This window comes from Chaetomium strumarium (assembly GCF_033439665.1).
Source record: "Chaetomium strumarium strain CBS 333.67 chromosome Unknown B0T15scaffold_3, whole genome shotgun sequence".
In the NCBI taxonomy this organism is placed as follows: domain Eukaryota; kingdom Fungi; phylum Ascomycota; class Sordariomycetes; order Sordariales; family Chaetomiaceae; genus Chaetomium; species Chaetomium strumarium.
In genome coordinates, this window is record NW_026944431.1 from 22337 (window position 1) to 48018 (window position 25682).

General features: G+C 50.6%; 7 protein-coding genes across 7 annotated transcripts; 4 read left to right on the forward strand and 3 right to left on the reverse strand.

The window, feature by feature from the left end:
* Positions 1-848: 848 nt before the first annotated feature.
* B0T15DRAFT_509673 (kinase-like domain-containing protein) lies at positions 849-2120 on the forward strand (the record flags this gene model as incomplete). The annotated part of the gene is made up of 6 exons (XM_062867803.1): positions 849-958; positions 1019-1308; positions 1437-1603; positions 1661-1687; positions 1760-1903; positions 1971-2120. 6 exons carry the CDS (start codon positions 849-851, stop codon positions 2118-2120), a joined length of 888 nt encoding a protein of 295 aa, XP_062722048.1.
* Positions 2121-2516: 396 nt separating this feature from the next.
* On the forward strand, positions 2517-3143 carry B0T15DRAFT_526803 (uncharacterized protein). The gene is made up of 2 exons (XM_062868928.1): positions 2517-2819; positions 2885-3143. Exon 1 carries the CDS (start codon positions 2534-2536, stop codon positions 2798-2800), a length of 267 nt encoding a protein of 88 aa, XP_062722049.1. The 5' UTR covers positions 2517-2533; the 3' UTR covers positions 2801-2819; positions 2885-3143.
* Positions 3144-4911, forward strand: B0T15DRAFT_551912 (uncharacterized protein; the record flags this gene model as incomplete). Its single annotated transcript, XM_062870280.1, has 4 exons — positions 3144-3288; positions 3320-3768; positions 3818-4322; positions 4360-4911. The coding sequence occupies 4 exons, from the start codon at positions 3144-3146 to the stop codon at positions 4701-4703; spliced, it is 1443 nt and encodes a 480-aa protein (XP_062722050.1). The 3' UTR covers positions 4704-4911.
* A 6115-nt stretch (positions 4912-11026) lies between these two features.
* Positions 11027-12073, forward strand: B0T15DRAFT_483694 (HD domain-containing protein; the record flags this gene model as incomplete). Its single annotated transcript, XM_062866180.1, has 4 exons — positions 11027-11153; positions 11220-11224; positions 11274-11446; positions 11515-12073. The coding sequence occupies 4 exons, from the start codon at positions 11027-11029 to the stop codon at positions 12071-12073; spliced, it is 864 nt and encodes a 287-aa protein (XP_062722051.1).
* A 1252-nt stretch (positions 12074-13325) lies between these two features.
* B0T15DRAFT_551914 (uncharacterized protein) lies at positions 13326-14410 on the reverse strand (the record flags this gene model as incomplete). The annotated part of the gene is made up of 2 exons (XM_062870281.1): positions 13326-13852; positions 13907-14410. The coding sequence occupies 2 exons, from the start codon at positions 14408-14410 to the stop codon at positions 13601-13603; spliced, it is 756 nt and encodes a 251-aa protein (XP_062722052.1). The 3' UTR covers positions 13326-13600.
* A 7669-nt stretch (positions 14411-22079) lies between these two features.
* On the reverse strand, positions 22080-23646 carry B0T15DRAFT_412413 (uncharacterized protein). The gene is made up of 2 exons (XM_062865406.1): positions 23585-23646; positions 22080-23515 (listed from the first exon to the last, which is right to left on the reverse strand). Exon 2 carries the CDS (start codon positions 23504-23506, stop codon positions 22235-22237), a length of 1272 nt encoding a protein of 423 aa, XP_062722053.1. The 5' UTR covers positions 23507-23515; positions 23585-23646; the 3' UTR covers positions 22080-22234.
* Positions 23647-24600: 954 nt separating this feature from the next.
* B0T15DRAFT_500986 (uncharacterized protein) lies at positions 24601-25425 on the reverse strand. The gene has a single exon (XM_062867388.1). It carries the CDS (start codon positions 25292-25294, stop codon positions 24968-24970), a length of 327 nt encoding a protein of 108 aa, XP_062722054.1. The 5' UTR covers positions 25295-25425; the 3' UTR covers positions 24601-24967.
* Positions 25426-25682: the final 257 nt, after the last annotated feature.

Sequence of the window (25682 nt, forward strand, 5' to 3'; positions counted from 1 at the left end):
CTCTACCACTCCAGACCATAAGTTACATTCCGAAAGTCCATCCGAGTACGACGCGGTACACATCGGTGTACATCACAGCCAACGTACCCAGCAGGCCACGGCCCTCCACTCGCTCCTCGTTCTGTCGAGCAGCGTCTTGACTGTCGCAGTATTATTTGTATACTAACGCGACGGGAGCCGGCTTCTGGGCAAGCTCAACGGGATCATCCATTGTCCATGGGTGATCGAGGTCTAACGCATAAGATCAATTAGCATGGTTTTGAGAGGTACATAGTATAGGGACCCAAACTGAAGGACAACGTAGGACATACTATAGCTGATGCATAGCTCAATCAAGACAAGGAGACCGAAGATATCCCTTCCCCCGACTTCATGCGGCTTGGCCCCCGTCTCGTACAATTTAGTACACAACCCAAGAGCCCTGGCTGCGTACTCAGCATCGGCCTCCTCTTGGGAGAGGCCCAGGCCTCCTTCGGCTACCAATTTGGTCAGAACGTCGTAGAGTTGCTTGCGGTACTGTCGGTGCTCGTCGGACACGTCTTGCGTGCCCACAAGATAGACGTATTTGGTCTTTTGTCGGCTCATTTTTATCACCTCCCAATTTGTCGCTTGAAAATGTCAAGGAACGTTGTGGTTGTGGTTATGTTTGAGTCGGTATTTTGGGGTTTGCGACTTGCGTGATTCAAGAAGGCGTTTTAGTTACCAGCGAAAGGAAAATGAAGGCGGGGCAGCTGATTGCGAGAAGGATCTCTCAGCTTGGGGTCATGGAATTTGGAAAAGGAAAGTGAAAAACGCGAATCTGCGGAGGACCGCCGAAGCCTAAAAACACAACAAACGACGTGCCGGCAATGGCGTCTCTACTCAGCGTCGGACAGGGCCTCAGAGGCCGCCTGTCGACCTATTCAATCGTAAAGGAGCTCCACAAAGCAGCTGACCAAGGCGCGGTGTTCCTTGCAATGTGGGTGCTGTCCGGGCTGGAGTTCGAGTGCTGAAGAGACTACTAATTAGAAAGCTCCAGGAACCAGACCAGCGAGAAATGCATCGTCAGAAGCATCCGGGGCCACTGGCTTCTACAGAATGAAGCCGAAGTTCTCAAACGCTATCAGGACAAAACCCCGTTTCTTCGACCGCTCCTAGACCAGATTGTCGAGCCCTCAGACCCGCCTTCAATTGTCCTCAAGCACTTGGATACCGACCTCCTGACTGAGTCCAACCGAAAGAGGTTATCATGCCCCGAGATCAAGCAGGTCGCCAAATGTGTCCTTCAGGCTCTTCAGGAATCGCACAGGGACGGAGTGGTGCATACCGGTGCGTGTGTCCTCTGGTGAATGGTGATACCACCATTCCGGGTCATTGACCGCCAAGCAGAGTTCATGAACCTGACATTGGGATATAGATATCAAGCTAGACAACGTCTTTGTCAATTATGGGATAAGATAAGCGATTCAGCGAGATACAACTGGGCGACTGTGGCGGCGTGGTGTCCCAGGACTCCGAATTTGCGAAGGGCCACCTCATCGACGCAGGCTTTACTCGCAGTCCAGAGGCCGCGTTCCAAATACCTTGGGGGACAGCCACGGATATCTGGTCCTTTGGCAACGCGGTACGGCGGCATCCTGTCTGATTCGTGATCCAAGATCCTTCTAACATGTGTATCCAGATCCTCAGTCTCCTCTATGGCGGCAACGTAAGCATGCTCCGTAACTCGATGGCCACAGGACGTCTTGGAGATGGGTGCCAAAACTGACGTTGGTGACAGTACCACCTCTTCAACCCCGCCATCGACAAGGTCCGTCCTGAAGACGACTTGTACGAGCTGACTGTGCTCAAGCGCATGTACAAGTTCTTCGGTCCATTTCCGGAATCGTACAAGGACTTCAATGACGAAGAGACCATGATATTCGTGGACCACCTCAATAGCCAGGCCTCCCCCCCCCCCCCCCGAGAAGCCGTTTCATCTTGTGGCCAAGAGGGAAATTCCGCCGGCAGACAAGAGCTTCATCCTCAAGATCATGAAGCTGGACCCCCGCGATAGGCCCACGGCGCAGCAGCTTCTTCAGGATGAGTGGTTACCGAGGAGTCGGAAGATACCAGAGACATGCTTCCTGGGGAAAAGGTAGAAGCCTCCTGAGTACCTAAGCTGGGGCTCCTGGCTGTCAAGGACAATCCTAATGGCAGTGAGAATCTGAGTCAGGACAAGTCGTTTGCTACGAAGTGCGCTACCTCAGTGGGCGGAATGGACTGGTTGGCTGATTCTCTCTTGCTTGCCCGTGCATCGAGTCCTCGTATTATGCATGCCCCTGGGTAACCGAACTGTTGCCTGTACTGTGTCCTCTCTCCCCAGTGCCAACTGCGGCCAACGCTTGCCCTGCGTGTATGTATCTTCTATCCCTTATCCGGAAGCCCTTGCTCTTGTCTGGTTCGTCTTTGAACTCTTATTCGAATCCATCACCACTGGCGTACCTTAGGCAGATTTGCCTGCCTCGGTCTTTCGTAGTAGTAGTAGTCGTATTCATCTCGATCTTTAAGCCTTATGCTACTCTGTATATTGCTTGCGTCTGACTCTTGTTTCCCGTCCCTCGCTTCCGCCTCTTGCACACTTGTGTCTCTCAAACTTCCCCGGTATGTGACCGCCTGGGCGTTGTTGTGTCATCACTCTGTTGCCTGTATGTGTGCCTTGAACCTTCTCTTTAGACCTTGTTTCCTGTTTCTCTTCTCTGTATTCCAATGTTTATATCCCGTCTCTTGTTCATTGTGTCCTTGCCTGATCCTTGTTGGGTATCCTGAAACCTTCCCCTGACAGCGGGGCAAGTCGAGCCCTATGAGATGGCATTGGGTCAGTATGTGTCTTGAACCAGAAAATAAGTTAGAAAAGCAGTTTGACATTGTGGGTTGGGTAGAGGCTGTTGTGGTATGCCTCGCGATTTAGTATTGGGAAATTTCCGGGTCTGATGTGTTGTGTGGATAGATGTAGCTGAACTTTATCCCTTGTTCCCTTCCAGAACCGACTTCCTTGATCTTCAAGTTATTAGCGGCTACTGGCACTTGAATTGAAATTCCACTGAGAAATCCCGCGGAGGAGCCACAACCTGCCTTAGTCACCCAACAAACACAGAGGTTCAAAGCCGGACAGCAACCTCACCATGGTGACTGAGATCCCCGGCGTGCCCGACCACGTTCTCGCACAGTGGAAACGTCAACTCAGCCGGGTCCCGCTCCCGATAGAGGAGTCGGTGACCATTTACGCAAATCCAGTGCAACCGCTCGGCGGTTTGGATGACGGCTCTGGTCCTGAGGGAGCTGCACCGTCGGCTCTAAGAAATCGGCGACGGCGTAGAGGGGCATCTCGTCTGGGTCGGGGTCGGAGATAAGCAGGTTAAGGTCGTCCAGGACTTCATGCAGAGCGACAAGCAGCCTGGGACCAGGATCCTGACCTTCAAAGAAATGATGGAGGCAGAGAATGTCGATACACCTAACTTTCTGACCAACGCCGTTGTGGTCATAGACAATGACTTCGGCCGGATCAACCACTGTCATCTCGGCCTCTTCACAGCACTGCAGCGGTTCTGGTGTCAACGGCGCGATAGGGGTGAAGGTCTCCATGCCGCAGTAGTCGCCGTCTCCTCCAACGAAGAGCAGCTGTGGTTTGACACAGCCATCAACCTCCTGTGGAAAAGGGAAATCTGCTACATCACGCTCGAGTCGGCGCCTGGCTACACTCTGCAGATGTATCGCAGGGATGCAGACACGCCTCTCTACCGCTGCATTGTTGACGCGGCCCTGCAGTCGATGCTCGAGGCTCACCTTGCTCAAACAGCGCGGCAGCGCATCGCAGGAGCCCGTCGTGGTCGTCTGTCTGTACCCGTTTATGCAGATGGACAAGCTGCAGCCTCATTGGAAGGCCGCCTGCGAGCGTCATCGGCTCGATGATCCGTCGTTTCGCTGTGATGCTCTGTGGATCTGGCGGTACAATATTCACGAATTGCCGGCCGTCTTGACTGAAGAGACACTCAGGGGTCCCCGCCATGCCGTTCTCTTTGTCGATGAGGCCCTGCGCTTCCTCCTTGCGATCCAGGGTCTCCGTCACTACGTGCTTCCCTACAAGTGGTTAGCAAGGCAGTTCGACACTAGCTTCCTGAAACCTACGTTGCAGGACTTTGGCTGCAGCGAGCTGTACGCCCACCTTGCGGCCGGGTTGGGCCAGATCGAGCAGCGGGACGACATTCGCGTCATTTACGGGACGGACCGCGACGCCCCGCCATGTGAGGACGAGGATGGCGTCGCCAGAATCCCGCACATCAATTACCAGCCTGTCTGGCCAGGTTAGAAGGAAGATCCGAATGCCACGATGCGTGATAGGATCAAACAATCGATCGACCAATTGCTGGGGACAGAAGCCACCGACGCGGCCACCCTTCGCCAAGTTCGCCCTGCTCCATCATACCACGATCCGATTCATTCGCCGGCGCAGGAGGTATCCACGTCCATCGCTCAACAGGGAAGTACATCTCACGATGCTCACAAAGACCAAGAGAAAGCGGACAGCCCTCGCACCGAGGTTGATAACGATGCCGCTCTGTCACCTGAACAGGGCGCAACACAAGCTCAGGCACCGGCCGGGCCGGTGGATCAAGAGGCGATGTGGGACTCAGAGGGCTTGGTTGCGGCGAAATGGGAGGGCTCATGGGCGGATCTTTGACTAAGTACACCATCTCTCACCCGGATGATGCGATGACGGAGGTTGGGCATTTTGTCAAGGGGCGTGACTGGCTGCGCATCGGATATAGAATTATGGATGATGCACGGACTACGGCACGAGCAAAAGGAGGAGGAGGGATGCTTGTTTGTATGGCCGGCTAGGACAACCCCAAGGAGCCTCGGGGTAATCAGAATCTGGAACATTGTATAACGTATCTTATCAGCGAGCGCCGCATATCAGCGAGCGCCGCACCTTTCTACACTACATGTCACCTCTGCACTTAACACCATTTTTTTCATCAACCCAATATGCCTCCTACTTCAAATGAAGCCAGGGTAATCTTGGCCATTGAGGCTATTCAGAAGAACCCGGAACTAAGTATACGCGCTGCAGCAAAGATCTACAACGTTGCCGACCGAACTATCCGCCATCGACTTGCCGGCCGTATTGCAAGACGCGATCTTCTAGCCACCTCGCGTAAGCTCACCGATCTAGAAGAGAGGGCAATAGTATAGTATGTGATTGACCTCTCTATACGCGCATTCCCACCTAGATTGAGTGGTGTAGAAGATATGGCCAACCATCTACTACGCGAACGCGACGCGCCGCCTGTTGGCAAGCTCTGGGCGCATCGGTTTGTCAAACGCCAGCCAGAGCTCCGAATACGTTATACGCGTAGATACGACTACTAAAGGGCGAAGTACGAGGATCCAAAAGTCATTGGCGAGTGGTTTGCCCTTGTACGGAACGTCAACGCCAAGTATAGTATTGTAGATGACGATATCTATAATTTCGACGAGACTGGGTTTATAATAGGTATTATCTTTGCGGGTATGGTGGTTACAACCTCGGATGGTCGTAGTAAGGCAAAGCTGGCCTAGCCTGGCAACCGTGAGTGGGCAATGGTAATCCAGGGAGTCAATGCCCTTGGCTGGGCCATCCCTCCGTTCATCATCTTGGCCGCGTAATACTACCTTGCCAACTGGTATACTGAGTGCAACCTCCCGGCCGATTGGCGTATTATAACCACCGACAATGGCTGGACTACCAATAAAGTAGGCCTAGATTAGATCAAGCACTTTGACTTCTATATAGTACCTCGTACAAAAGGCAAATACCGGTTGTTAATCCTCGACGGCCATAGAAGCCACTACTCGACCGAATTCGAGCTCTATTGCTAGCAGAATAATATCATCATACTCTGCATGCCTCCGTATTCGTCCTACCTCCTCTAGCCACTTGATGCTGGCTGCTTTGGGCCATTGAAGCAGGTATACGGTCGCCAGATCGAGGACTTAATACACATATATATCAACCACGTAAGCAAGCTCGAGTTCCTTTACGCCTTTCGCAAGGCCTTCTTTGCCTCCATCACCGAGAGGAATATCCAGGGCGGCTTTGCAGGGGCTGGCCTTATGCTGTACGATCCAGAGAGGGTGCTTTCCAAGCTGGATATAAAGCTTCGTACGCCAACACCCCCAACCTCCCAGCCTGGCGCTATGCAACCTTAGGTGTTCCAGACACCACACAACCCTCGGGAAGCCGAATCGCAGTCAACCCTCATCAAGACTCGCGTTGCCAACCATCAAAATAGCTCCCTGACTTCAATGTTGGCTGCTATGGACCAGCTTGCTAAAAGCACAACGGCTATGATGCACCAGGTGGCCTCCTTCAGGCAGAGAACGCTTCGCTCCGCAAGGCCAACGAGGCACTAAGCAAGCGCCGGAGAGCTAAAAGAACACGCGTGCAGCTTGGAGGATCACTTACTATATAGGAGGCACAAGAGGTGGTAAGTCAGGGGGCTATAGGTGGGGAGGCAATGCAAGAAACACAGCTAGATAGTGGTGGTGCCGGGGTGGGTCGTACGAAGGTTCGGTGCTGTGGTGTGTGCGGCAAGCCTGGCCATAATGCCCGCACTTGCCAGGAGGATGTAGGAGGATCTGATTTATCTGTTTCTGATGTAATTATAGTTGGTTGCTAGTGTTGTTGTATTGTAATTGAAGATGGTGTTCGTAGGGTAGTAGGGAGTGCGGCGCTCGGTGATATGCGGCGCTCGCTGATAAGATACGTTAGCCGAATCTTCCGGGTGAAGACGACAGCTGTTTGCCGTATATATGATGACTGGGACGTGCAAGACAAACATGAGAGGTAAAACGTGGCGAAACGTAGGTGACGTCCGATACGGCGGCGGCAGGTACGTGCTATAACCTTGCTGGCCAAGGGAGCTCCTATAACCCAACTGTTGCAAACCGAACCAACCGTTGACTATCCATTGGAAGCGAGAACGCTATATATACAGATGGGTTGACAGACTGAAGCGAAGTGCCCTCTGTTCTACAGGCGCAGTATATTCCATTATGACCGTTATTGTAATCAAGTCCAACCGCGCGCTCGGCATCAGCTGACCTATGGCCTAAATCTTACAACACCTCTACAAGGTTATCTTGCTTTCTTTTTTCGTTGTGTCCTGTCTTAATATGGCTTTGCTTTAGAAACGTGCCGTCTCCCGGTTAATTATATGGCGTCGATATTTATATTGTACAATAGGCAAATAAACTATTGGGCGCTATAATAGCTTCGGCCGCCCGATACGCTTAAATAGCAATCTAACCAAGCAGCGGCTGGCAGACGCTGGCTTCGTCGACATTAATAAGAAGGTCCTCCGATTACCCCTTAACGACGGAGCTATAGAGACACACAACAGAAACCTCGGCCGGTAGCTCCGCCTTAGCATTCGTCAAGCTTGCCAGCCACTCAGTTTAGCGCCCTTCGTTCGAGGGAATCGCCAGACCCTCGATAAGATCCACAATCTCCGAAAACATCAGGGTCGAGATATATAGCAATACTATACAAGCCTACTACACACTATAAGTTCCACTCTACAAGCTGCCGTTTGTCAAACGCAGTCTCCGTCTAGAGCAGAACATAGTTCACTAGTCCTAGGCATATCTTCACAGCCAGAAAGCCACGGTGATTACAGGCAAAGCTTCAGCTAACCCCCTCTAAGGGCCCGTCTCCCTAGTCTATGTCGGATAAACCATACTACCAAAATAACTAAACAATTTGAAAACTCAAAGTACATTTCGACTTAAGTACCGCATAGCACTATCTGGTACTGCTTGATATACCTCTACGACGCTGGCCCTTAGTCCGCTATCTTCCTACCTAGCTCTTGCGACAGCGCTATAACGTTCCAAGTTTGATTTCCCCGATCAAGGAGGTCACTTATTATCCTTCGAACCTTCCAGGGAAGTATCTGTATACAGAATGCAAGCATTAGAGCATAAAACCGTCCACACCTTTTCAGTTCATCATAGGTTGATACAGGAAGAGCTTGGCTAATATAGAGATCCCTTATATAGACAATCTATAAGTCTCTTAGCTCCATCGATAGAGATACTAGCCCCTTGAGAATTCGGAGACCAGCCCGGTAATAGGATATAGTCTAGCATTTGTATCTCGCCGCAAGTCTAACATCTGCCATAAATAAGCGGCCATTTCAAATGCTTGGTATAACTTACCCTGGCATAACGGAAAATTTCTTAACTGACATATTGGATCCGCTCTCTGAATATCCGTCAAAAGATTGATTCTCCCCACTAAGAAGCGTGGACTCGCTGCCATAATTCGAACAGGCGTACATTATAGGCATTGGAGAGTGGCGGTCTAATAGAATCTGAGTTAAAGTAACAAGTGTTACGCCAGCCAATGCTAATCTTATTCCCCGAAGCCAAACTGCCGCGGTTGCTACCATAGGCTTTGCCTAGTCGCGTCCCACAACACTTGCAGATATATCGCAAACAAAGGGGGGTCATTAAACGAGATCTCATTTCTTGTTTTCAAGACCCTTTTTCGGATTTCTCAATTCCACACGCACTCTTTGGTGCAGGCAGTGCCAGCAGTGCCCGCGACGTTGGTGTCCGTAGAGGAACCGCTGCCAGAGCCGGTGGCCGCAAGTGTATTGGCGGCTAGGCGAGTCGAAAGCGTTCCAGCATAAAATAGTAACATTAGCTGCAACTGCAAGGCCTCTATTTTCCGATGAACTCCAAGCCACTTGGTAGTATTACCGAAAGATATCGAATAATATGTCCAAATTATAGATAGAAGCTATCTGAGATACTGCCGACTAGGTAAAGGCTAAATGCGTAGGCGGTAAGACTGTTTCGGAGAGCGCGAAGTATAAGAATACGACAACGTGTTGGATTAAACTGGGCATTCGATTCTCCGATTCAGCGGTCTAAGGGTCGACAGAATAACAAGGCCCTCAGATAAGTGCGGAAGACGTCTTGTACTTAGATTTCTATACTTCAGTTGCACCGGTAGTGGCACGAGGGTATGCCCTAGCTCTCCTACCTCTTAAGGAACATGACATAAGCACCTAGGCAGCCCAACTTATTAGAGTGACAAGCGCCGATCAATAGAACGAGACGTTTGCTGGTCGCAGGATCAGTTCTTCATAGGAACTAAAGACCGAGAGGTTATAAAGATAAAAGCCTGATCAGTCTGCGTTTTGCTCTTGGGTAACGCTAGTTATATAGATGCTCGATATTATTACAAGGGTGTTGAACTTGTCATAGAGCATCTCGTCCCGGATATATCGGGGTTCTCAGTCAATCTTTCGCATAAGGTGCTTAGCATACAGTAGTTATAGGATTATTGACGGCCTTTTTAATTTGACCGCTTACTAGGTATTGATTCCTAAACTAAAAATGAATATTCTAGTTCCCAGCTTAAGGATATAGCTTTCCAAATACAACCTCCCGCAGTTCTATAGGGAGTGGCATTGCGCACCTTACTTCGGATAATGAGAGAATCTATATATAAAAGGCCGCTATTCCGCAGTGCCAAAGTGGGTGCCTTTGACCTATATCTCTCGCACTCGAAACTACTGTTGCGTATTCCGGATAGGCTTACAGATTTGAAACATAGAGCCATTGTTGTATCGAAGCTCGCGGTTGTCGAAAGGATAATGTCAACGGACTCTCTCCCACTATACCCAGATGCGCCGAGCTTCGAATGGGTCTACCTCAACCATCGCCGGGTAACCGAAGCCCAACCACCCCAGAATATCTCCAGCAGTCCCCAAAAGGAGACTCGCCCTCTAGCAGCCTCGCGTCAGCCCATAAGGTTCTACACGCAATACAAGTGCCCCATCTACGACACGCCTATCGCCGACCTAGACGGCGGCAATTTCATTGGTCATACTCCCTACCTCTATCGCGGACCTTGCCCTAAGTCAAGCTGTGTCCAGGCGTACTACGGCAGCAGACGGCGCTAGGCTAACCTGTACAAGGGTAAAGAGCCCTTATATTGTCAAGCGGCTGGATGCGAAAAGCGGATTGATATATGGTATTTCGTCAAAGCGACGATAACACCTTCAGGCGGTATCGTATAGATGAAAGCCGAAGCGGATCTTAAGCTGGCAAAGGCATGGGAGAAGGCAAATAAAACGAGGAAGAGGGAAGAAGAGAGGGAGAAGAAGGATAAGGAAAAGGAGAAGCAAGGTGGGGATAAGACTTTGACGGGGCAAGGTAACCTTTAACCATTTTAACATCCGGTTTAAGATCCGCTACTGGCCCTAATAAAAATACCGTATAGTTTATTTTTTAGACCTAAGCAGGTAAGCAAGGCTTGGCAACGGCGGCGAGACAAGTCTAACCTTTCTCTTAAACTCGATAAGAGACTCTATATCGGTCGGAAACCCATAGATAAGAGTCCACCTGTCCTATCGCGCGCCCTCTTCGATCTTTATATCCAAGATATTAACTACTAGGTCTATTGCGACGGGCAACCCTTCCTCTAAGCAATCCTTAAGATATTCGGCGTAGGGGAACGTAAGGTCCTCGGACCGTTCCCGAACAGCACTCTCCAAGGAGATATACTGAAGCCAAGCTTCATCGGCGGCGAAAGCCTGCTATATAAGGGTATTTGCAACGGAAGGGAAGCCCGGGGCAAAAATGACGGGAAGCCGACGGTTGCGTTTCGATAAATAAGCCTCCCTCTCGGTCTGTAATAAGCTTAACTACTCCCTTCCTTCCTAGGACTGGATCTTGACCGCCAGGCCCTAGAACTCGCTCAGATCCTTCGCTCCGTAGGTTCGTTGCTTATATTCGTGGGCTTATATCAAACACTCCAACTTGTCCATCTCCTTTACCTAGCGGCCCTCCGGCGTCCTTCCCTCCTTGTAGTCGAGCCAGGTATCTAAGATCTCTTCGGCGAGTTGGGGTTCATAGCGCTTTACCAAGCTCTCGATATATTTGAAACCAGAGCGCTCGAGCTTGTGCTTCCGTTCTAAGGCGCTTCTTAGTCTCTCGTTAAGGTAATAATATGCCGTATACGCACCTTTTGGAACATCCGCATATATTGGGATATCACCAACGACTAACTCCGCCAGATTGTGGCATAACGCTAGAAAGACGTACTTCGATCTATCCAGACCCTCTTAAAGGAAATTGTAAGTATATAGAAAGAATACAAGGACTGGGAAATCCGAACTGACTAGCGCGAAGAAGCCTATCAGCGCGAGTCGAAAGCTGTAGGAAGCCACGCTCTCTGGATTCTTGACCGTTCTCAGCCACCCTCCATCGTTACAACTGAAAAGGTAGAGGACCCGTGGACTGTGGAAAAGGCGCTGGCGACTATCGACAGACCCGCCGAGGGCTCGACATCCCCTGTGCCCTTCTTCCACCTGTTGGAGCGCCTTAAGACCACGAAGCGAGCGGGATGGATGCGCTTTAGAATCCAAAGGCATAGACGGCCCTTCTCCCTTACGGGACGTCATGCTAAGAGATGCTAATCCCTATGCCTCTGTCCAGGGGCGGATCAGTCGCGGATCATTCGTGGCGGATGGCCATGATGGCAGCATTGCCCGCCACGTCTCTTGCATGCCAGCTCGACATCGGAAAATGCATCAAGATGTATCTATTCCACGATATGGCCGAATCGCTGGTTGGCGACCTCACGCCCGCAGACGATGTCCCAAAGACAGAGAAACATCGAAGAGAGGCCGATACGATAAGTTATATCGAGGGGAAGATACTCCACAAAGTCAACGCTGGCGGCGCGGGACAGGAACTCGTGGACCTATGGCGCGAGTTCGAGGAGGGCAAGTCCTTGGAAAGCCGCTTTATACAAGATTTTGACAAGATCGAGATGCTCCTCCAAATGGTCGAGTATGAACGTCGCGCGAAAGGGCGCTTGGATCTGAGTGAGTTCACCTACGTAGAAACCAAGGTCTTGTTACCTGAGACCCAGGCCTGGGCGAAGAAGATCATCGGGGAACGGAAAGAGTTCTGGAAGACGCACGGTTCTACAGAGGCAGGTGCAAGCGAGATCCGGATGAGAAAGATGCAGGATGCGTATTACAGCAATTAGGATCCCCTTGAAGTAGCGTAGGATATGTCCATTGCACACTGTCATTATTACGGTATACCAGCCTCAAGTCTCCCTCAACAGAAGCCTTTCTCCTGCACATCCACCATCTCTGTGAATATCAACGAACTGATAGTAAGTCCTACGCTATCAGGGTTCCCATCTTCATACAACTGAGAGGCGTTTCGGCCAATCTAGCGTGCTTCCCCTGTTCGCTAGTGAGTGTATATCTCGGAAATCCCTAGGGGCTCTTACTCATCATGGACACACAAGATTGCAGTGTCTTCATAGAGGACACAAGCATTTCATCGTCACCTAGCAGCCTCTGCAAGCGTTGCTCGTCCTAGTTCTGGCATAGTAGCTGACGGCCCAGCGAACAATGAAAATACCGGAGCAACGAATTACAAGACGCAACTCCCTCGTCAATAAGCGTCGAAGGTCGAGACAGGTATATCCAGAAGCCAGCCTTGACGTTATTAGCAGCTTCCACATAACGGCAGCGTAGGGCGGGGGTAACTACACGGAATCTTTGTATCGCGCCCAATATATATTCCGTCCAGCATCAAGCTCTCGGATATAGAGGAGGAGGAACACCGCCAGGGTTCCGACAATCCACAGACGTCGGTCCCTAGGAAGACGACTAAGAGTTTAGGTGATCCTTCGATCAAGTTCGATCATCCTTAATTCCAGGAGATAGTTCACCTGGTTCTTTACCATCCGGGGAACTAGAATATGCCTATACCATACTGAAACAGGATCGTCGACAACGGCCATCCCTAACGTTTCCGGCCTAGAGAACTGGCACCCTATCATAATCAGCCGAAGGGCGGTGTACATTTCGAGGCAGTCATTGATAAGTGAATTCTTCATCTAGATATTAGCATCTCTATCCTATAAGCGCGAGGAAGATCCAGAGGGGTACTTACGTTACGATAAAACCAGATCAGCTTAAAGACGAAGCTCACTGCGTACTCCCCGTTACGCGCCTCGTCCAACGCAAGATGAACACTCGCCTTAATATGCGAGGCAATATCCACTTCTTCCGCCAGACAGAAGGCTATCGTCGGGACAGAGTGCCAGCCCGATCTATCTTTCTTCAAGGCGCGGACCTAATTAAACCAGATCTAGTATGGTTGGGATATGCAGGGCAGGGCAGGGCAAGTGCCATAACGACATGAATTGTATGGCCTTGAGAATAGGGTGTGGTTATGTCCAACCAAACCAGAAGATGGCTATGTATAGGAGGGTTTGCAAGGTGCGTTTGCATGTGCAGTGAAATAGTTCCATGGGGTGTTCAACAAGCGTATAAACAAAATGTTGGGTTAGTAGTTCTGACTTAAACAACGGAGTAAATCATATCCCCGTATCTGCAAAACATGGCAACATCCTAAATCGAGAAGCCCTCTACCGTCGTCAATATAACTATATCTCCCTCGTCCAAGGTCTTAATAGATTGCCAGAACCAAGCAAGCTATACTCTGGTTGTTAAGCTGCTATCAGGGCTTACTATTAATAGTCCAAAGGACAAAACTATATACCTCGAAGTTTCTGCCCAATTCCAACGACAAGCTTGTTAGTCTTGCCATAGGTACACAGCCAATAAAGCCTAAGCGCAGTAACGACAACCATAAGAGCCCAGCGGTCACCCATCTCCCCCGAACTACCGGCCCCCTTTAGCTCCAGTGAGAACAAGTGGTTCAAGGACATCACATTGCGAAACAGAAGCTCGGCGAGTATTTCGGTTTCCTCTTGTGCCGGAGGAATAAGTGAAGGCGAAGCGGACTATAGGTCTAGTCGAACGAGGATGAAGCCACTATAGGCGTTACCCGTCCTAACCTTCCTCCACTCAAATTGCTCACGGCATTTCATCTTAGGGCCAACCTCGATGGTAAAGCGAAACGAAACGGCACCGTCGCTGGTCTTTATAGCATACATGATCTCGGTGATCAGGTCGCAAGGGTTCGCTTCAAGGTCCAGCGGCAGCAGCATGATGTAACTCTTAACGCTGAAGGTCGCTATAAGAAGGGGTTCTCGAGCTTCGTCGCCCGCGGCCGCCAGGATAGGGGCGTCGGTGCTCGTTCCGTTACGTAGGTACAAGCCGGGTCTGAAATGAAGCGGTCCTCTAGGGGTGAAGCCATGATGTACATCGACGAGATATAGGAGATCGTTCTTAGCCGCACCGCAAAGCTTGAACGTATTCAGTGCGTCGAGGATACCAGAGGGATTGCCGTAGAGGTTGAGGACTGGAGGGAACAGGCGATATCCAACAAAGGCCGCTGGTAGCCTGCTCGATACCCGACGAAGGTCGTCGTCCACCGATGCTCTGGCCTCGTCGCTCATAGTGCACTCTCAATGCGCGATCTGGCCGTATAAAAAGATGTAGGGAAATGAAGCAGCCAAATCGCTAAATGTCGCTTCTAGTGCTAAGATGTCTCTGAACCCAGTCAAAGCAAACGTGAGAACAGGTTGAGGAGAAAGCGAGCAGCACGCCTACTGCTTTGTGGGAGGGGGGCCGAGACGGCGCTCGGAGGCATCGGATGATCGTACCCAAACCTATTGCCGCTGCAGGGAGAAACTGCAGTTGGTGCTACAATATAAGCGATAGTAACACCGGCTTAGATTGGCCTGCCCTTTTTAGAAACCCGAGCTCGGCAACGGGCAACCGTGCCGGCGAGTTCCGTAATAGGGAATATTCGAACACGGCGCGTTCACGTCGTTGAACCATCAGACCTAGACCACTTCAACCCAGGCCAGTTGGAGGAGCCAATACAGTATACGTACCTATTTCCCTTTACGGTGCACCTACCGATACCTTACCCGCCCGGCCCCCCCTTCCCCCTACAACAATGGAAGTTAACAACCCGCCCTGCGGTCAGGCGTTAACCCACGCTCGCCGCCTAGATGAAAACCCCCTGCTCGCGTCCTGAAGGTGTTCAGGACTTCTGACCAATGCACACTTGGGGACAATGCAGGCGCAATGGTTCGCGGTTGTTAATCGGCTAAATGCACTCGATACTTGCCGCTATAGGGGGAAACCACTGAACCAGCTACTGGTTCAGTAGAACCAACAGATATGGACCGCCTTCAACTTGAACTGGTCAGAGGAACTTTTACAAAGTACCAATTTCCCCTTGCGATGCACTCACACCTCACCTGTAAAACCGCTTCCCTTACCTTACCTGCAGCCCCCCTTGCCTCACCCCTACGTACCAACCACCACCGTCGCCTGTCTCCTTAGGAGCGTCAAGCTCCATATACAAGGGGATACTGCCATACCGGGACCAGGCAGAAGAACACGCTCGCCACCCAGATGTAACCAAGCACTCGCTTCCCAACCGACGTATGGGGACGCTGCAGAGCAACGGTTCCCCTTGCCAATTTGCCTTCTACGACGGTCTCTACTAAGCATACGACGTAATTGGAGAGGAAGAAGCGAAGCTCCTGCGCTGTGTTGGCCCTTCGCGTCAGGATCCAGTTCGAAACTGCGTGCAAGATGGCGGATAAGGTGAACATCTATAGCGCCCGGAGCGCCCGGGAGATTACGGCAGACCTCCGCCGCCGCGTTTTCTGTTGGTCATGCGGCGTCGGTTGCAACGGCGACCGTGTTGGCTGCGGTGCGTTGCCATCACCATGTGCGGGCTACATGAAGCAGTTGGCGCGTAGCCGGTCATCAGCCCTGGATATGCCAGTCGGGGTGAGGACGTGGGGTGATGGGATCCTTACCTTGGTACCAAGGAACATGGGCAGGTAAGCGTCAAACGAGCCAATATGCAGCCGGTGCCAAAACACGCCCCAGAATCGCCGGAGGGAGTAGGCTTCGGTGAAATTACCGAAGAGCGGAGGCCACTCGTCTGGCCGGTCCCACTGAAGAACCGATACAAACAAGACAGCTAGAAGGGCGTGTGCGGCGGATAGCAGTAGATGAGTATCCCAAATCCATTGGGTAGAAATCACAACTCTTAGCGATAGATCTCGCTTCGTGAGAGGTGGTAAGAAACCCTGCTTGTCTGGCCCGAAGTCTCGGCGAGTGAGGTGGAGCCTATATAGGATGTTGGTAGTAAAGGCGGCTGTAAGATGACGGATGGCTAAGAGGAGTAGGGCATATCTACATCGGTGAAGAGCAAAGGTAATCCTGATCGAAGTGCTGGGGCTCGGGCTGTTGTTCGCAAGGCGTAGCCTGCGAGGATTGCCCCAGATACGGAAGATGGCACGCAGTCGCTGGGCAAACGGAGTAGAGCCCGGGAGCTTGACCACTTTTCTTTCCAAAAAAAGGACTGCTATTGTATGAAGTGTAATAAGTAGTGCTAAGGGAACTAAAAAGTGGTTGAAAGAAAGGTACAGAATACTCCTTAGCCTAAGTGCAAGAGTGACGCTGGCCAAGTGTAGAATCGATAAGATGAACCGAGTGGCATCGAACTGCTGTTGAACAGCTAGGTAGAAGAAAACGGTGGCAAGGCAGAAAACAATCAAGGGACAAGAAGCATAAGCTGCTAAAATCAACCAGAACGGTAGGCGGAGGGCAAGCAAGGCAAGCATTTTGATTTAGAGGCGTGCTAAAGCGGTAACGTACATGATAAGCGAGTGACCCAGACAAGCGAATGACCCACTTCCTACACGACGCGACATCTTTGCACTCAACAACAAAATTTCCTCTACCATCCAAAATGCCCTCTACTTCAAAAGAAGGCCAGATAATATTGGCTCTCCAAGCTCTTCAAAACGACAAGAATCTAAGCGAACGAGCCGCAGCTAAGATCTATGGGGTTGACCGTAGGACCCTGGGGCGCCGACGCGCCGGCAAGCCTGCACGATACGATCTTCCAGCCAACTCGCGCAAGCTCACAGATCTAGAAGAGAAGGCGATAGTTCAATATGTCAATGAGCTATCTGCACGTGCATTCCCGCCTAGGTTGTATGGTGTGGAAGATATGGCCAACCAACTACTGCGCGAACGCGACGCGCCCCCTGTTGGCAAACGCTGGGCTTACAACTTCGTTAAACGCCGGCCAGAGCTCCGTACGCGATATACACGTAGATACGACTACTAGAGGGCTAGATGCGAAGATCCAGACGTTATTCGCGAGTGGTTTAGGCTTGTGCAGAACACTAAGGCCAAGTATAGTATTGTGGATGACGATGTCTATAACTTTGACGAGACCGGGTTTATGATAGGCATTATCTTTACGGGTATGGTTGTTACGACCTCAGATGGCCGGAGCAAGGCTAAGCTGGCCCAGCCTGGCACTCGCGAGTGGGCAACAGTGATCCAGGGAGTCAATGCTCTCGGCTAGGCTATCCCTCCGTTCATCATCTTGGCCGTGCAATACCACCTCGTCAACTGGTATACCGAGTGCAACCTCCCGGCCGACTGGCGCATCGCAACCACCGAGAACGGCTGGACTACCAACACAGTAGGCCTTGATTGGATCAAGCACTTCGACTACCATACAGCGCCTCGGACAAAGGGCAAATACCGGTTGTTGATCCTCGATGGCCACGAAAGCCACCACTCGACCGAGTTCGAGCTCTACTGCCAGCAGAACAATATTATCACGCTCTGCATGCCTCCACATTCCTCCCACCTCCTCCAGCCACTTGATGTTGGCTGCTTTGGGCCGTTGAAGCAAGGGTACGATGGCGGTAATGCACCAGGTGGCCCTCCTTCAGGCAGAGGTGTCTTCGCTCCGCAAGGCTAACGAGGCGCTAAGCAAGCGCCGGAGAGCCAAAAAAACACGTGTGCGGCTTGGAGGATCACTTACTGTGCAGGAGGCACAGGAGGTGGTAAGCCAGGGGGCTATAGGTGGGGAGGCAATGCAAGAAACACAGCTGGATGGTAGTGGTGCTGGTGGGGGTCGTACGAAGGTTCGGTGCTGTGGTGTATGCGGCAAGCCTGGTCATAATGCCCGCACTTGCCAGGAGGTTGCAGAAGCATCTGATTCAGCCGTTTCTGATGTGATTGTAGTTGGTTGATAGTTTTGTTGTTTTGTAATTGAGGATAATGTTTGTAGGGTAGTGGAGAGTGGGTCATTCGCTTGTCTGGGTCACTCGCTTATCATGTACGTTAGCTATAGCGATATATTCATCAAGCATATCAGGTCGGTCTTTCTAGTATAGTTTATCCTTAACTTCTTCCTTTAAGCTATTATAGAATAATTATATAAGACTTTCGTCGTTGATTTCGTACCGAAGTAAGTCCTGGCGGAACTATATAGTATAGGTAGCCGCTGACTTTGTCTACCTTAGGTATACGAGTTACTCCTATATATAGAGCTTTTTATTATAGTCTCCGAACACCTTCTAGATTTCTTACTTAAACTTATTATACGACTTAAAAATTTCAATGGTGAAGTCGTCCTAAGCATCTATACTATTAGTTAGCTAATCCTTAAGGGTAGGTTTAAACTATCGAAGTGCCTTCCCCTTAAGCCGCGAGGAGATAAATATCACTTTGGCGGACTCGTCTATGAACTTATCCGGGTAGTATTTGAGATAGGCTCTTATAGACATAAAGAATCTGGTAAGCCCTTCTTTATTGCCTCTATATTTAGAGGGTGCTTCGAGTTTAGCTTTATCTTTAGGCTTGCCATTGTAGGCCTCGTTGACGAGCTATTATATATGGCCATTCTCGGCCTCGAGCTAGGCGATTTTGGCATTAAGAGCCTCGAGAGCCTACTCTATCTGTCGTATGGTTACGGCCTGGCTCTAGGATTCTAGGGTGCTAGGTGTCTAAGGTGCTATAATAATCGGTATTACCTTTGATCTAAACCGTGATAGAGTTAAAGGGAGTGACCAACGTATGACGAAACTATAGCAGTCCTGCCTCTGAAAGGTTTGCCGGTCGAAGGTATTGTTGGTCGGACTATAGGTCTCGGTAAAGCCAAAAGGTTCATAATAATGCTTAGTCGTAATGTCTATATAATAGGTAGAGGCTATTGCTTGTAATTGCTCACTGGAGAACTCCCAGAGTCCTCTAGCACGAATGGCTAGCTGCCCTATATACTACAGTCTTTCTATGGATCACTGATTGCCTCTGGTAATCCCTTATACTGGATCACCTTGGATCACTGGTGATCCTTTGTGAGCTTTATAGCTGGATCACCAAGCCTTCCCTATGCCAAGCGTGATCCTGTCCTGATTGGTCCATACTTGGACTGGAATGATTGGATGCGGGCGCCGCCTGCGGGCTATGCAGGTCGGCCCTACCGGCCTCTGCAGGTTAATTCATGGCAGCTAGCTATCTAAATAAGTGACAGAGTAGTAAAACCATATACAGTTTCCTCCTAGGTACCCCTATACCTAGATCATCTGGCTTACAGTGATCTGGATGAGCTGCTCATTGCGCTCACCACTGATCGCTCTAAGCCTACTTATAATGCCAAGCATTGAGCCGTCCGGGGCCCACACTGCGTCCTGTTCCCGATTGGTGCCCCGTGCCTAGCTGCGGCCCCGCCGGCCTGCATATATGGTTGGTTCATAATACTATCCCTCTATTTATTATCTTAGCTGTATAATACTATCTCACCAACTAATATACTAAGTATAACCTCCTAGCCGACTAGTATATTGCAACTACCAATAATAGCTAGACTATGTCACAAATCAGTAGATGCAGGCCAGGCTTAATGGCTCTAGTAGGCAACTGACTATATTACAAGAATACTGAACTTGTAGAAGGAAGAGTTCTGCAAGTGGAAGATATGAAGCAGGAAGGTTATCACGAACCAACCATATAGCAAGACCCAGTAAGGCGTAGCGGAAGCAGATATAGCTAATCAGCAGGGGTGAAAGCTGCAAGCGGCTGCATAAGAATGACCCAGGTAGCTTAGGGTCGCCAGCGAGCAAAAGCGATTATAATAAACTTGGGTAGCTATCTACTCAAGGCGATCAAGGGTAAATTACGATAGCTGGCAAGTGGCGGCGAGCTAGCAGAATTGGCTAAGTATATAGTCATTCGTTCTGAAGAGCTCTAGGAGTCCTCTAGTGAGCAATATAAGCGATAGCCTCTACCTATTATGCAGATATTGCGACTAGCATTGTTATGAACCTTTTAGCTTCACTGAAGCCTATAGTCTGACCAGCAGTACCTTCGACCGGCGAACCCTTTCAGAGGTAGGATTGCCTACGGTTTCATCATAAAAGTCTAAATACAGGATGTGGGATATAGGGCACTTGCCAGATATAAAAGGTGGGGCATGCGCTCTATAACCAACTAATTATACTGCATGCATCATGTATGATACGGTGTGACGAAACCACAGGCAGTCCTGCCTCTGAAAGGGTTCGCCGGTCGAAGGTAACTGCTGGTCGGACTGTAGGTTTCGGTGAAGCCAAAAGGTTCACAACAATGCTTGCCGCAATGTCTGCACAATAGGTAGAGGCTACTGCTTGTAATTGCTCACTGAGGAAGCTAGCTATCTGAACGAGTGGCAGAATGGTAGAACTATATACAGCTTCCTCCCCTAGGTATCCCGTACCTAGATCTCTAGAATACTTGGAACAATTGTTGTTCTCATTGTTCCATCTGGAACAATGCTTCTTGGCATTGTTCTCCAGGAACAATCGATCTTGGCATTGTTCCTGATCTCCCCAATCCTCATTGGTTCTTTCTGACTCGTAATGATTAGATGCGGGCGCCGCCTGTTGACCATGCAAGTCGGCCCCCACCGGCCTCTGCAGGTTAGTTCATGACATACGGTGGGTTCCACTGTCACAGACCACTAATATAGTAGGCCTAGATCAGATTAAGCACTTCGACTTCTATGTAGCGCCTTATATAAAAGGTAAATACTGGTTGTTAATCCTCGACGGCTATAAGAGCCATTACTCAACCGAATTTGAGCTCTATTGCCAGCAGAACAATTTTATCACGCTCTATATACCTCTATATTCCTCCTACCTCCTCTAGCCACTCGATGTTAGCTGCTTTAGGCCGTTAAAGCAGGCGTACAGCTACTAGGTTAAGAACTTAATACGTATATATTTCTAACTATATAAGCAAGTTAGAGTTCCTTTACGCCTTTTGTAAGGCCTTCTTTGCCTTTATCACTAAGAGGAATATCCAAGGTGGCTTTGCAGGGTCTAGCCTTATACTGTACAATCCAGAGAGGATGCTTTCCAAGCTAGATATTAAGCTTCATATACTAATACCCCCAACCTTATAGCCTAGCACTATATAATCTTAGGTCTTCTAGATACTATATAACTGTCACGAGGGCCGTCGTTCAAGGCCAGGGTCAAGCCTCTAGTGGTAAACTGACTGCATTGCAAGAATATTGAACTTATAAGAGGAAAGAAATCTCGAGACTGCAAGGTAGGCTTTAAATACAGGATGCGAGTAGGTCTGAGCTTGCATGCATGATGTAATGGAACATGCATAATGAATCATCACTTGGTATGATGAATTATTATACATACAAATGATATCGTCATCATGGTTGGTGCATTCTACCATTACAATAACCCCTATAAAGCCAAGTTACAATCAACGCTTATTAAGACTTATATTGCCACCCATTAAAATAACCCCCTAACCTCAATGTTAGCTGCTATAGACCAGCTTATTAAGGGTATAATAGCTATAATATACTAGGTGGCCCTCCTTTAGGTAGAGGTCTCTTTACTATGTAAGGCCAATAAGGCACTAAGCAAATGTCAGAGAGCTAAAAAAAAACACGTATATAGCTTGGGGGATCGCTTGCAGTATAAGATACAAAGGATCAACTAGACCAGAAGGCTGTAGTTAGGGAGGTGGCTCAAGAAAAGGAGCAGGATGGTGGTAGTACAGAGGGGGCGCGTACGAGGATTCGGTGCTATGGTGTGTGCGGTAAGCCTGGCCATAATGCCCGCACTTGCCAAGAGGCTGTAGAATCGTCTGATTCAGCTGCTTCTGATGTAATTATAGTCAGTTCTTAGTGTTGTTGTCTTGCAATTTAGGATAGTTGTTGTAGGGGAGTGGAGAGTGCGCAGCTCGCTTATATGCGCAGCTCGCTTATAAAATACGTTAGTCAATGCACAAGTCTGGGTATTTTGCGTGCATCCCCTACCCACGTTGCATTTGTATCCTCCTTCCTCGACTACTGACTCGACGGCACCAGCTATCCTCAACATCTCCTCATAATCCCCGCGATCCTCGCTTCCTTGACCTAGTTGGCGGCAGCAACCTTCTCAGCCCATCGCCTTTTGTTCCGTTATAAATTTCTGGTCCGCAAACCTGCCCTGGCAAGTCAGGTAGACGACTTGCATCAAAGTCTTGCCCTCGAACCTCGGATCGACGGGCAAGTGTTCAAGAGCGTTATGCACCTGAGGGTCGAATTGTGAAGGGTGAAGCCTACCCCGCAGGATGGCATCACCAGGCTTCGACTTTGCGATGGAAATCGCAAACTCATTGGTCCACGGGTAAGGGATGACCTGCTCGAGCATGCCATCAGGAAGCCAATCCTCCCCCTCCGCGTACTCTAGCACTTGGAAGAATGTGACCTGGGCGCTGCGCAACTGAGGCTTGTTAACGCGGGGCTTGTAGAAGAGTTCGAACAGGTCCAACCAATATTTCTTGGAGTCCTTGTTGGCCCCGGCCAGCTTTGGGCATTTATCGGAGAAATGCGAATTGCTGTTGCAGACGCCACAAGCCTTTATGCTGCCATAGTGGTAACACGGGCACCAGCAGTCTTTGACTTTGTGTCCGCTTCTACCGCAGTTGCCGCACCGGGGAGTACCGCCGGATCCGGCTGACGGCGCGGTGTCAACAGGGACCATGGTCGTATCTGCGTCTTGCTGCTTCTTCCGCGGAACAGGAGCCAGTATCTTTCGAGCAGGAGCCTGCGAGGCGGCCTGATCGGGGCCACGCACGAGGACCCGATGATCTCGGGCTGTCTGGAGCGGGAGACACTCCACGTGCATGTTGACAACTGGGGCATTGTGCCTTTTGCAAATGTCCCGCAGTGTATTCAGCAGAGGATGGTCGGTTCTGTCATCATCGTCTGCCACCCACTTCATGACGTAGGAGGCCCCGGGGCGATTGGGGTCCTTGGCGTACCAATTGACCTCCCCGGTGCTAGCCTCCAGAATCTGGGGCTTACCCGGGCCTTCATACCGGGAGAACACCTTGTGTTCAACGAAGTTCTCCAGTCGCTGGCTACCCGGGTCGACGTGGACTCTCTTGGGGTTCCACTTGACGTCGTCCAAGCTCGCCGTGACCCCCGACTGCGCTGTCAGCCTAAAGTCTTCGACATCCCTGCGCTGGCGCTTTCGGGATCGACGGGACGGCGGTCCGACATCACTGCGGCCAGAGGCGAAGCTACCAGTGCCCCTTCGAGAGGCAGAACCAGCAGCCGCAGCTTCTCCAGCGGCAATGCCAGTAGTCCTGGCCGTGTCCTCGGACAAGGCAATCACTTCGCGCGAGGGCGGCACGCCCGCGGGAGTCTGCTGATTGGAAGTCATCGAATCTGCCTGGTGCATTCGCCGGAGCGGTTAGCAAATGAATCATTTCCATGTAACAGGAGTCATGAGATTGCCTACGTTGGTAATGCGACCGATTGGTGATGACAACGCAAAATCGATGTCCTTTTTTTTTCGTGGTGTTGGAAAAGGAACCAAAGTAAAAGGTCGGTCTGGAAACAGAAGATATTGGGTCGTGAATTCAGTTTCCTGTGTGGGTTGTGATTGGCTAACGCATCATGCGCCTCAAGTGTTATCACCTCGACGTCTGACTTACCCAAGCCGAATCAGTTCGATTTCAGGAAGCCTCGAGCAACCCTAGAGCGGTATTAAGACGGGGTGTTGTCAAGGACGAGGCGTTATAAGTAAGGTAGCGAAGGGCATCTTTACGTCAACGCCACGGCCGTCAGGACAGCCTAGGCTGTTGAACTTAGGCGATCACACAGGTTGCAGTATTGCTTGCTTGAGGAGTCTGAGACTCTGGGAGACCTTGGTTACTTATGTAGATGGAGAGCCTGTTTCCCAGTCTTCTGCCACTGTTCCCGCTGTACCGGTACTTCCAGTACCATGCCTAGCTTGTGGTCTCTGCCCATGATTTCAGTATAGGCGAAGGCCGCGAGGCTATCAGCGGCAATACTACCAAGACGCCTATGGCAACGGTCTTAGTATCGGGATAACTGTAACCTACCATCAAGCGACTTCTCCGTCCTGGAACCCCAGACCGACTGCAGACCTGGACACCTAAGGTACTCGGTGTAATACCTACCTGGCGGGTACGTACACATGGCTGTGTGCTACAACGATAAAGACATGTGCGGAAGATGCGCAGTGCAAGGTCACCGACCACTCGCACGAGGTGTAGCAATGTGTACCGACTTGAACTTCGAATACTATCATCCTCGGAAACCAACCAACCCTACCATTTCGATCCCAAGAGGCATGGACCGGAGAGGTTACCTGCGGACCCCTTCCTCAAGGGCAAAACCGCGAGGCAGGTTATCGACATGCTTGCCGATGGGACGCTGGCTGGACAGAAGTTCATGACCAAAGACGAACGAGAGCGAGCTGAGAAACTGGCAGAGCAGGCGAGTGGCCTTGACGGAGTTGGCAACGCTGACAACAGCATCTCGGAGGATGGAGTCCGCATCAAGGCCGCACCGGTCGAGAGTGTTGTGCCGGATAGACATGGCGGGCATCACGGGACATCACACGCCCGATGATGTCACATCATGGAAGCCGAGTTGGCAATGTCAACGAGCTCTATGATACATGATGTCCTGGCAACTGATAGACAAATTAATACTGTCCCTCATTCTCTGGTTACCTTGTCTTGTGTGTGATATTTGTATGAATCTGACTCCCCAGTTACTATACCCCAAGTTCCAACCCAGCACCGGCCTCCCACCTCCGGCGCTCATATAAGTCGACCGGTCTCTTCTCGTATCCCAGTGGAGGGTGGTTCGGCTAGTTCTTCCATGAATTCTCCGGGATTGTTGAAGAGCAATCCTCTGTGACATCCTCGATGCCCCTGACGCTGTCAAGGTCTGTGCGCCTGTTCGCCCTGTTGGCGTGATCGATGAGAAGCGGCCGGCCTCGAGCGTCGTACACCTTGGTCTGTGTGGCGGGAGCCTCGCCTAGCCTCTGCTTGGTCGTCCGCACGCCAGAGCCGTTGTCGTTCGAGTAGGCCTCGTGCTTGTAAGCCCATCCCTTAGTCGCGCCGTGACCGTTGACCGAACCTGAGCCCACGACGACTGCCGAGGCGGAGCTGGAAAAGGAGAAGTTGAACGGCATAATCTGATCTTGATGGTGATCAGTGGTATTACTCGTTAGAGCTCACGATGTGTTGTGGTGAATGGGAAAGTTAGTAGTTCCTTAGTTTGGAGGTTGGCAGGTTGGCGGGTTGGCAGGTTGGCAGCGGGAAGCTTGTAAGCTTATCTGAGTTGTCGCCACGAAGCATCAGCATGACGTCACAACGGTCAAGCCTGTACGTATTGTATGTACTGAATGTGTTTGGGTACATACCTGTAACGTATTTGATAAGCGAGCGGTCCAGACAAGCGAACGGTCCACTTTCCGACGCGGCGCGCCACCCTTGCACTCAACGTCGATTTTCTCAACAACCCAACATGCCTCCTAGTTCAAGAGAAGCCAGGGTAATCTTAGCCCTTGACGCTCTTCG

Bases quoted from the DNA above. Each gene is read 5' to 3' on its own strand.
- B0T15DRAFT_500986 (XM_062867388.1), bottom strand. From the start codon at position 25,294: ATGCCGTTCAACTTCTCCTTTTCCAGCTCCGCCTCGGCAGTCGTCGTG.
- B0T15DRAFT_412413 (XM_062865406.1), bottom strand. From the start codon at position 23,506: ATGACTTCCAATCAGCAGACTCCCGCGGGCGTGCCGCCCTCGCGCGAA.
- B0T15DRAFT_526803 (XM_062868928.1), top strand. From the start codon at position 2,534: ATGCTACTCTGTATATTGCTTGCGTCTGACTCTTGTTTCCCGTCCCTC.